Source organism: Thalia democratica, chromosome 1 (assembly GCF_965202585.1).
Source record: "Thalia democratica chromosome 1, ktThaDemo2.hap1.1, whole genome shotgun sequence".
NCBI classification, from domain to species: domain Eukaryota; kingdom Metazoa; phylum Chordata; class Thaliacea; order Salpida; family Salpidae; genus Thalia; species Thalia democratica.
This window is the reverse complement of record NC_139165.1, coordinates 65,284,084-65,295,949: the sequence shown is the minus strand read 5'-3', so window position 1 is coordinate 65,295,949 and position 11,866 is coordinate 65,284,084. Positions and strand designations below refer to the sequence as shown.

The following is an 11,866-nucleotide window of genomic DNA, read 5'->3' as shown; positions in this document are numbered from 1 at the left end:
GTGCTTAATAATTAAGACTTTAGCTATAAATATATTATACTAGTTTGTCCTGGATAAGACGTTAAAAAGAATCCAAGTGGTTTGCGACTCGATAACCGAAAGGTTTTTCCGTACACCAGGTCTAAAGACCAAACATTTTAAGCGCTTTAATTGTCCTTCAATAAACATTATATAAGAAATTGTTTACTAAGGTGTACACCATATACTAGAGACCATGTTTGTTTAAAAAATTTATTTAAGTGTAATAAATTTAGTTTTCAAATAAAAGAGTAATGTAACAATAACAAAATCAGTAGTAAATGTTGACAAAAAGAGGTAAGAACTGAAATAATAAATTAACGTAGAAATAAAAAAAAAACAAAAGGCAGTGGAAAACCGTCTTAAAAATATATCGATGCAAAATTTTAAAAGGTACTGAAATAGTTTACAAAACTAATTAAGAATATGTGTATTTAAATGAGGACAACACCAAAAAACTACAAAAGATATCAAAAAACACAGAAAAAAAGTTTATAACAAAACATTGTAAACATTTAAAAACAAATGTACTGTTGTTAAATTAGTTTTACAGAAATAAACGTAATGACTGATAAGTTAGTCTGTAACTAAATACTATAAAACATTTTAGTTTATATTGATTACTTGATATGCTGATTTTAAGATAATAAAAGGTTTTATCTTAGTAGTGTAAACTCGATGTAGAGTTTTTTTTGAGGTATTAACTTTGTATGAACACTTGGTTTAGTACTTTAATATCAATAATAACCACCTATGCAAAAATTTTTTTGGTTTGTTCTGTGTAAACTTATCATTTAACAAAAACTAATTGTTAAGATTTAAATCTTTTCAAAACAAGACGTGCACTTTTTAAAACTTTCTGTTTTAATTCAATCTTCATACACTGACAACGTCATTTTTGAAGTCTCTGTCTTCAGACGACGTTGCTTGAAGTAAAGGTTTTCCAGAGCTAACAACTGAACTGACAGCTGTTGAAGGATCTTGAGTAGACAAATGTTCGCTTGCTGATCTCGATTTTACTTTCTTACCGCAGGGAAGCAGTAGAGAACAAAGTTGAAAGCAACCTTTCCATGAATCGATGGACTTTACTGATATTACCCAGAAGCCTAGTAATAAAAATATTAGGTACTATAGTTTTCTAAGCTTGCTATAAAAACATAAGTAAAATACTTTTTAAAGTATTTATTGAAGTGTCTGTATTACATTACAAATGTTTAACTTACACTGCTTTTTGTACTAATGAAAAATACGTCAGACTTTACTTATTATAAATTTCACAAGACAAATTTACAATACTTAAAATAAGCTAAGTGTTAACCAGCAATGACGCCAGTCATCATTTGTGCTGCAAAACGTCCCAACTTGAACGTTTTTATAGGTTCTCCGTTGCCAGATAAAGTTTCCTTTTGTAATTGAGTAAACTGATATATAAAGCAAAATAGCACAAGGGAAGATATCGCCATGTAGAAGACGGTAAATGTAATCATCTTTATCATTAACTTTTCTAATCTTTCAACCGAGTTGCCCTTGTTTTCCATGAACGATCTTGAATTATATTAAGATATTTATACAATAAACCTAAAGTCTTATTTAATCGAAATACATAAATGCACCAGTTAGAATGTAACAAGAATTCTAAATTAACCGTTTAAAAAATCATACACAGTATTAAAATAAACTAACGCAAACAAAATACCAGTTTAAACTAAATTTAAAACATTTAAACATTTTGAGCTCATACGAAATCAAATTAGAGGTTATAGCTGACTTAATTTTGGACTAAGCTCAATCATTATTTAGGAATGTAAAATACGGTAGCTTCGTTACTATATACAATTAAAGCATAAAAATAAAATTAGTATAATGTTTTAAAAAAAAAAAATTTATTAACAAAGCAAAAATTATGCAATGGTGTACATGTAGCTTGAATTAAACTTTTATAGTTTTATCAAAAGTAAGTAAGAAAACTTTAGAGTAGTTCTTGAGTCTAAGTTAACCAAAAAAGTTTTAAGTATTCTTATTTCAGCTCGTTGTTAAATAGTTTTATACCAAACGTACACATGGTAAATTTTGTTAACTTGTTTCAGATTTTAAATATATTCTTTTTTTAAACTGAATTAAGAAATAAGTTAATAAAATTGAAGCAAGTATATAAGTTGTTATGCAGACAAAACTTAATATTGTGTAGTTATAGTACATAAGTAGAAAATCTAGTAGACAACTTTGAAAATCTTTGAACTTGAAAATTATGTTAAATATTAACTTTTAGGTCTAAATGAGATGTTTACGAGCTTAACTATGCTTAAAAGTTAACAAACTTGAGTTTGAAGAGAGATATACACCCAATGACCACAACAAACAAGCCCGATATTAAAAACGCGCACACTGGTGTAATAACAAAAATTCCCATAAGCTCAGGGTCGTTTCCATCTACTTCGCAAAGACCTGTTAGCTCATCTCCTTTAACCTAAAACATATTTAAAGACTGAACAAGCATACTTTTTAATCAAAACTCTGATACCATTTAAAAAATCCTATTTTGAACATTTTCAATGGTGTATGTATGTTTTATTGAAAAAAAGCAAAATAAAAATTAAGAGCTATAACGCTAAGAAATATTTAACTTTTTTTTAGATTAATTAGCTAATAAATAAACTTACATATCTATTTGCCATAATGACAACGACCAACAATGACGTAAAGCCCCAACAAAAGGAATGAAAAAAACTTTGCTTTTCTCCAATGGCCTCTTCAGACCACTTTAGACCTGCGTAATTTATGATTTCTAAAATGAAAAATAATTAAAAGTTTATTATAAACTATTGAAAATGTATTAGTAATTACTGAAGGGACAGTTAAGCATTTATTTTGAAATGATTTTTTTTATAGATCGTATAAGGCTTTAAATCAAAAAGATCTAATGTCTTATAACAAAGTTTTTAAGTAAGCTTATCCTTAAAAAGAGATAACAACATCTTATTAGCTCTAGTAAAATAAAAATAATAAAACGATAAAAACTTAAGCACAAATAAACGATCAAAGTAAACTTATTTTATATCTTTTAAATTATAAACCACACATATTTTTCTAAATAAACTTAATATAAAAAAATATTTTTTCCAAAGTTTTGAATATAAAACTTTGACCATCATTAACAGTAGTAGAAAAACAATTAGGGTACTAGAAAATTAACATTCTAACAACTTCAAGTTCAAATAGTAACTTTTGCTTGTCAATTTATAAACACAAATTTATTCTGTTTTAACTATTGAACTGTATCTGATAAAGGAGATTTAAAATAAGTAAAAGTATTCATAATAAATGGAAAACTCTATAATTAAAATTTTATTTACTTTCCTCAAAATACTGACTAAAAACTCTACGATAAAACATAGTTATCATTATAATTCGTTGATGAATTCAAAAAAAGTTTAAAATGACACCTAGAAATATTTCAAGTAAAATTCCTAACTGACAGCTGTAAACTGAAAAGTTTTGATTAATGTGTTACAGTAAGCTGCGTAAGTTTTAAAAGCTAATAGGTCACATGAACTATTCCGATTTACAGTATAATTCATATGTGTTTGAGACTATTCTTCCCAGCAGTGACAAAATTTTCTTATGAAGTTACCGCAATTTCTCACACATTACTAAAAATAACTTATTTTCACGTAGTAATACTCAATAGTTTATGTATTTAAATATAAGTTATGGTAAGTACGAGTAACTTAAGATAGTGTTTATTCAAACAACTATAGTATTCAAAACTTGTTTATATTTAAAAAAAATTATTCATCAACATAAGCTTAATCAAATCGATTTTTTTTTAGTTAAAACTCTTATGAAGATACAATTACGTCACTAAGTAACCCGCAGAGAGAAATAATTCAAAGTTTTAATAAATCAAATTAATATTAAATTTAAAATTTGAAGCTGTTTTATATATATATACAATCATACAACTCTTAAGATGTAGCTTTTTAATAGACTCCAAAAACATTAAACTATTTTTAACGAAGATTTGATAAGATAAGCTCTTAATATGATTAAATGATTGAATGTTTTAGTTCATAGTAATGCATTAAAAACTCAAATTTATTTTAAATTTATCAAAAGTTGACATATGTTAAAGTGTTAGAACAAAAAACAAAATAAAATAATAAAAACAACTTTTTTATGTAAAAAATTATATAAAAACCTGCTGCAAAGTACCAAGACAACGCCATAACGAACCACCAGGCGTATGATGCAAGGTGAAAGTACTGAAATAACAGGAACACAATTGTGCAACCTGAGTTTGATAGTCCGTTCTGACAATAATTAATTATAATATAAACGTTTCGCATGCAGTGTTGTATTAAAAAAAGAAAAAAGAAAAAAAAAGAAATTTAATTATGTTGGAATACTTAGTTTATTTTACGTATATGGTACTTAGTAGATGTTTTCTAATCTAACTGATTTAGTTTATAATTTTCGTTCGCTTGACTTCTCAATTTACAGTTAAAGAACCTATAGTTTGAAAAATACTTTAGTTATTTTACTTTCAATTTATAAAAGTATGAATAATGTATACTTATGAATAAATCAGGCAAAAAAAGACAAAACATATCTACACTAAAATTCAATTTTTTTATTTTATTTTGCTTGGACTTTTATAAGTTAGCCATTACTGGTACTGTTTAATTTAGTTATATAATTTTAAAGGTATAGGTAATCGTAATAAAGTTTTATAAATTAACAATATACAAGTTACCTCAATGAATACGTAGTCGTTCAGATGTCGACGGCAGGTAACTTGTTCTTTTCCTAGTATCAGACGAATAAAAACTGCACAAGACATGAACATGTGACATAACGAGATGTAGATCACTGGTCTTTCAGGGTATCTGTAATTGTAATGTAGTTCAGTAATTAGAAGAAAAAACAAAATCGTATTAATTTCATACTATTTCATATATTTATGTTTATTTAATCACTGTAATTTGTTTTTTCTTTTTATGTTAGTGTCTTTCAGTTTAAGTGCCTTAGGTTTTAATGCCTAGGTCCATTGGACAATAAACTTAGTAATAATACAAATTAATAATTTGTTTAGACTTTACTTAAGAAGAGTTGAAAATAATTAAGTATATAAAAAGTACAACTGTATTGTGTTTAGTACTTATTCTCCTCTTTTTACTCAAATAAAATAACTCTCGAAAAACACTTTCAACTCCGATATACTTACACAAAACATAAATAAATTTACTTTAGTAACATACTTAAATCGTGACTGATCAAGAGCAAAAGTGCAGACAGCAAAGAGGGAGCAAATGAAACAGGCTGTGGACCAACCAGTCAGCCAATTGTCCACAAATTCATGTTCTTTAGCTGTACCGGTGCCATTGCACGTTGGTAAACACGAGTTTGTTGCTTGAACATACACTTCCTCAGGCCTAAAATATTGCTTGTAGTTGTAGCTTTAGTTTGGTAAAATACTTTTTTCAGAAAATAAAATGCTATAGTTAAAAATTTAGACTTTTAAAACAAGTTTTATATTACGTAATTATAACTGTTTGAACGATTAAAAAAACTTTAGTATTGTGCAACACTTGTCTTTGATTTTATTTTTACACTTACTTTAAAACCTAAAAAGTATATGCTTTTTTTGATTTTTAATTAACTCTAGCTATAGTTGTATATATACATTAAGATTTATAACAAAATAATCTTAAATCTTTAACTTGATTGTAGTACAAAATAAGCAAATGATGTCTTATGAAATAATAATTTAAAAATAAAAGTTATAAAGATTAAAAAAAATTAAGCTAGATTGTTTATTTTTTGTATATTTTTTATTTATTTAAGAATAATCAATATACCAATATATAATTACAAAACTTTTGCTGAAAAATTATTCATTAGATATTACTTGATTATTCTTAGTAAAAAAAATATCTGAAAAAATGTTTATGAAATTCAATTCATTCTTAAGAAAACTTAATGGATTACAAATGTCTCAACAAAGTTTTGAACATTTACGAAGAGTGATTTTTTTCTCAAATAAAAATTAAACTGATACGCGAAGCTGTGTGAGAAGTCACGCTGCGTAAATATTGTTCATTGTTTAAGCAGCTTGCCTTAATACTAATAAGAAGTTCAAAACTGGTATTTGGTTTTCTATCTTTCAAAATTTTTTGTAAAACAGTTTATGATCGATAATACATTAAGTGTCTATCTTTTTAAAATATATAACATTACAAGTCAATTAGTTATATAAAGTTAAACTTAAAGTTAAAAGTATTTTATTTGATAGTAATTTTAACAATTATTCTATCTGAGTAAGCCGAATTTTTATTGAAAACATTTTGTTAAACAAAAGTAATTTAAAAATTGGTTATTAAGGCTAAACCTTTAATTCAAAAGTACGTATTTTGGCTTCTTATACGCATTATAGTTCGTATTCTTTGTTTATAGGTTTATACTCACATAAGTAATATTTACATAGTACGATTATAAAAATTATGTTCATGTGTTTTTTAATAAAAAAATTACCTACCATACTAACAAAACATCCTTAAGTAGATAGAAAAATAAAATTATTTTCTTTAGCAGTTACCGGTTGAGCATAAATAACTATTAGTCCAAAAATTAAACACTTTGCTTTATCTAAAACACTAACGTAAACGTTAGTATTTATAAAATACTTATACAAGTTTATACTTAAAAAAAAGCAAAACAAAATTATACAAAACTGCTTTGTGATTTGAACTAAAAAATTCTAAACATACTACTAATATTTAAAAAAATTTTGTATAAATGGCAGAAACTGCCTCAAGAACTTCTAATGTATTAACCGTGTAACGTGCGTTTTTTATAATTACAAAAATTACTTTAGATTGAATTATCATGTTAAAAAAATTATATAGATGTATTAATTACTATGACTTTTTAAATTTTATTATGGCACTATTGCTATTTATAAATATACTTTTACTTATTTATGTATATATAACTATGTGTCTATCAAAATGCTTGTTTAAATGGTACAGAAAATATATATTTTAAAATAATTATATGTACCGTACCACCTTATTTGAACCTGAAGTTTTTAAATAATAATCAAAAGAAATATATATAAGTCATAGAATTAAGATTTCAAGTATTTATTCAAAACATCACTTTGAGTTTGAATTTAAGTTTTCGAAAATATTACGAAAAAAATACAGATTACAAAAGAGTATAAATAAATATACTTTGACTTCTAAACTCTATTAAGACTAAAATAAAATCAGCTGCTATAAATGACAACAGTAAAACAACTAAGCGAGAGAACGTAACTAAAAGTAAGAATTAAATATACTTACTACATTAGCTTTTTTTATAGTGAGTTTGGTTGAATACAGTGAAAATAATGATGACTTTTTTTTACTTTTTTTGTTTACAAAAATAGTTGCAATTTAAATTTTACATATATGTGAAAAGCTTTTTAATAAAAATTGTTCATGTCTATACAAAGTATTTTCTTAACTTTGTTACTCGCCAATCTAAGATTAAACTTGTCTTGCATGGTATTAGAGGAAGATCTTTCTCTAATATTAAGCACGACAAGTTTAAATTTAAAGGGGATAGAACAAATTCGATAAAAACAAGATATTTATTGAATTTAAATTTGGTTCATAAATATTGTGAGGAATTAATCATTGTATCACGTTTAATTTAAAGGTATAGAATGATTTTAAGATACCAAAAATTTAAAGAGTTAAGCTATAGAGCTCAATAGACTTCTTAAGGAAGGCACAAACTAAAAATGCAAAATCTTAAATTTATTAAAAACCAACCTTCTTCTTTAATTTTTTGTTAATTCAATACATACAATAAATGACTTTAGAATTATTTTTTTTGGAAACTTTTAAGAGTTCTAAAATGTCAAACGAGTGCATACATTCGTGAGAAGTAAGTGTTATAGCATTATTAGTTACCTTACTTTCTTGCAAAATCGCTTGAAGTTAAACTGCATTATTTTATCCGAAAACATTAATTAAACAACTTCCAGTTGTAACAGTGAAAGTTTAACTTTGCTTCAAAACTAAGTTCTGAAATGCTAGGACTTTATAACTAAGATAATTAATTTATTTCGTCTAATTTAAACTTTAACAAAGCGTTTTGCGTGTGTAGTTGATAATACGTATAGCGTTTTACGACTGTATTTATCAAATTGTGAACAGTAGCGTGTATGGATCTATTTTACTGTGATAATAACGTTAATTCATTTTAAAATCACTTTTAATTGTTTAATATTTTAGGTCATTTCTTTTTCTGGATAAATTTAAAAAGATATTTCTATCAACAATAACACTTATACCATAAAAGAGTATAGTTAAAAATAAAAGTATTCTACTTTTGATTAGGTGTGCACTAACTGAGAAAAGTTAAAAACGTCAGGTTAAGTATGTCTTTAAACAAATGTTATAAAAAAACCTTAGAGGAAAGTGAAATAATTATTCTAATATGTCGCTTTGAGAAACTTACTTGCAAATTATTTTGGGTGATTTGTTTTTTTCTTTTGTTTTATTACTGTTTTTCCAAAAATCCTCCTCGGGATCAACGCACATACTTCCTACTTTGTTACTCTTCAGATATTGGCTGCAGTTTAGATAATCAGGCCAGGAGTACTGAAAACTTTCCATTATAGGTTTGCAGCTTGCTTTTATTCTCCTACAAAAGCTAGCGCAGGGACCTATTGGTTTTTTGTACCTACAAAATTGCGCGTTTTGTGTATAGAAATATATAATTAACTTTGACATAACTTTGAAATATTTGAATTAAGTTTTTTAAGTAAAAAATGGTACAATTCGAATTGACTAATGTCAACTTAGTTATAATTTTTTAATTTTGTATTCTATTGTTATTTTATAAATAGTAAAATGGTTATCAGTAATATATAATTTCTTTTTGTAATTTATAGAACCAAAGAAAGTAAAAGTAATAAAAAAATTCTATAAGAGACATTATGGCAAACAGTCAGAATTGCACGGCCTTCAACTAGGAATCACTGTTTCACAATAATTATTTTGTCACTAGTGGATAAGTGAGGACCCTTGCAAATCTAACATCAATTCGCTATTTGTATACTTATAAGTAAAAAAATTGAACTAAATGCCTGTTTTTTTTTGAATGCAAGACTTTAAATGTTTTTATGTTATGATACGATTTTAGTTTTAATAACAATTCATCAATTAAAAAATGTTGTTTTTAGGGAGCTATTTACGAATACTTAGACCACCTTTAACTATTTATGTGTTCAAATGTATCTAGTAACTTAAAAGCTAATACAGCTGACTTTTTGAGCTTATTAATTTTCTAATTTGCATAAAAAACTACTTACCAATAATTTGGGTCACAAGGCGGTGCCATAGCTAAACACAGAAAAGTCTGTAGGTCTTTATGGCAACCAGTTTCTACTAGAAGCTGGAAACCTGACAGAAGGATTGCAGTTTCTCTTTGACGTGGATAACCTTCAATAATTGCATATTATTTCATACATTAAATACATACTACTGCACATATTCTTAACTTCATTTCAAACACTTTTTAACAAAAAAATCATAAGCAATGTTTTATTTTTTAAGTTTTTAATTACATACCGAGACAACGTAAACATAAGGATGCAGCATAACTACAAATAATGATCACTGCAACAAAAGTGGTTAAAAGCTTTTATTACTTTTTAGTTTTTTTTCTACTATGTTTTTTTTTATTTAAAAAATTTATAGTAACCATTTCAGCTCATTTAAACAAACAGTCGAAAAACCATTTATAAAAAGCTAAACTTTTTTTAATATCATATTATTACATAAACAAACTTGAAATTAAACCGTGTAACCTAGTAATTGATAAAAAGATCTCTTTTTATCAAATAATAAATGTATAAAAAAAAGAATAAAAAAAACTTAATTTTTAACGAAAAATGTTTTGATTGATTTTCATATTTCAAAAAAATAACTAACCAAAAGGTGAAGGCAGAAGAGTTGTCACATGTCTTTTTTCTTTTTTACATTCATCTAGATGAAGAGGCTCACACGTCCAATCTTCAGATGGAATCTCTGTTCTCCAAAACTTTTTCAGACTTTTTATTGTTGGTGTAGGATAATCTACTTGTCGAGACTTTTCCTTTACTCTTTCAAAATTATCAGATGGTTTTGATGCTTCTACATAGATAGCTTTGCTTAGAAGCAACAAAGTCATAACCAATAGAAAATTCATTGTTTATTTACTACTATGGTTGAAAAAAATATAGATTCTTCAAAAGTTGCTTTTAGGTATTATATATTAAAACTGTAATGTTAAAACCTAAAATTTTTTTAGTATCTTATCTTAAGTAATTAAAAGCTCAAAAAAGACTTTATTCACACAGTTAATGATGCAACTTAATATTGTTATGTTTGCTTTTTAATAGTTAAAATAAAAAAAATAATTGTGTAGGTTTTAGAGTCAAACTATAATCAATTTTTTTTTAAACAATTAACGTAATACTAAAGTTGCTTAATGATTTTAATGATTAATGCTTTGCTTCAAAATATATTTTCATTGACAGATTTATAAAATTATAAATATACAACTAAATAATTACCTTTAAATTAGTGTTTTATTATTATAAAAACTAATAGATAACTTTAAAACAGATAAAAAAAATTGTTAATATCTATTAACATAGTAAATTAAATAAAACTTTAACAGCTAAAACTTTTTAAAAATTTTAAGTTGTCAAAACACGACAAGAAAACTACAATTGATATCACAGCATGTAACTGTTGTCTTGCTAAAATCTTGAACAAATCAAGTTAAATTTTGACTCACACATTTCATACATGCAACAATTAACTCCTTTTAGTGTTTTAATAATAATAAAAAATTAGCAAGTGAGCTGCAGCATCAAATGCACTTAAAAATACAACAAAGCTATAATCATAATGATTATTAACCACCTGATTAAAATATTTAGTAAAGTAATTAAAATAGAGTTATTTAAGATAAATTTACAACAGGTGCTATCAAAAAAAAAGACTTTTCAAAATCAATTCTAATTTTTTTTATTGTTAAAAAGCAAATAAAACTTAAGGAGGTTTTCTAAAATAAATCTCAAGTGCAATTGCTTGTTTATGTTTTTGTAAACAGCCTACTTAAATGGCTGAAGTAAACAAATTTTATATTGTGACGCAACTTCTTTAAATCATCATATGATAATGCTAATATACACAAAGCCTAATACTTTAAGCTACTCCCACAGTTTTTTTTTTGTTTAGATTTGTCTCTAATTACAAAAACAGAATCAATAAAACTTTCAACGATATTTGATTACTAATAATACTTCTAAAGTTTTATTAAGTTTAAATGTTAAAAAACTTTCATTAAAAAATTGATTTTTTAAAGCTCTGCTAACCTATGATTATTCCATTTTAAGTGTGTGAATAAATTCTTACTGATCAGAAAATTCGCTTGCTTTGATGAGGTAATAAAGTAATCAATTTCATTTTAAATAAATTAAAAGTAGCATTAGGTAGTAATTTTGCCGGATCTTAAACACATTCTTAACATATAGTCTTTAACTTTCTAAATTTATTCTTTATTTCATTGGTTAAAGAAAAAAATATAAAGCAAATTTAAACTTTTGTAAACTGAACTTTTTTTAAAGAAAACCTCAACGCTGAAGTAAGTACATTTCTGATAGTTGTTCAAGCCAGGTGTATTTACGAAAAACTTGATTCAATTAAAGTCTCAAGTTTCAATGTTAAACGTCAAATTTAAACAAAATCATTTCACAAGTGTCAAATTTCGTTTTTAATGTATAAATGACGAACTTTTTAACTAT

The 11,866-nt window shown here is 25.4% G+C and overlaps 1 protein-coding gene across 1 annotated transcript; it reads right to left on the bottom strand.

The window, feature by feature from the left end:
* Positions 1-365: 365 nt before the first annotated feature.
* Positions 366-10,341, bottom strand: LOC145832111 (frizzled-4-like). The gene is made up of 10 exons (XM_082939471.1): positions 10,005-10,341; positions 9,383-9,512; positions 8,527-8,751; positions 5,277-5,450; positions 4,772-4,904; positions 4,217-4,328; positions 2,679-2,785; positions 2,337-2,485; positions 1,337-1,563; positions 366-1,124 (listed from the first exon to the last, which is right to left on the bottom strand). The coding sequence occupies exons 1-10, from the start codon at positions 10,258-10,260 to the stop codon at positions 895-897; spliced, it is 1,743 nt and encodes a 580-aa protein (XP_082795597.1). The 5' UTR covers positions 10,261-10,341; the 3' UTR covers positions 366-894.
* Between the last annotated feature and the right edge of the window lie 1,525 nt (positions 10,342-11,866).

Bases quoted from the DNA above. Each gene is read 5' to 3' on its own strand.
- LOC145832111 (XM_082939471.1), bottom strand. From the start codon at position 10,260: ATGAATTTTCTATTGGTTATGACTTTGTTGCTTCTAAGCAAAGCTATC. The intron at 4,329-4,771 runs GTAACTTGTATA...AATTATTGTCAG, and splicing joins ACGACTACGTATTCATTGAG to AACGGACTATCAAACTCAGG. The intron at 1,564-2,336 runs GTTTGTTAACTT...ATATAATTCAAG, and splicing joins ATATCTCTCTTCAAACTCAA to ATCGTTCATGGAAAACAAGG.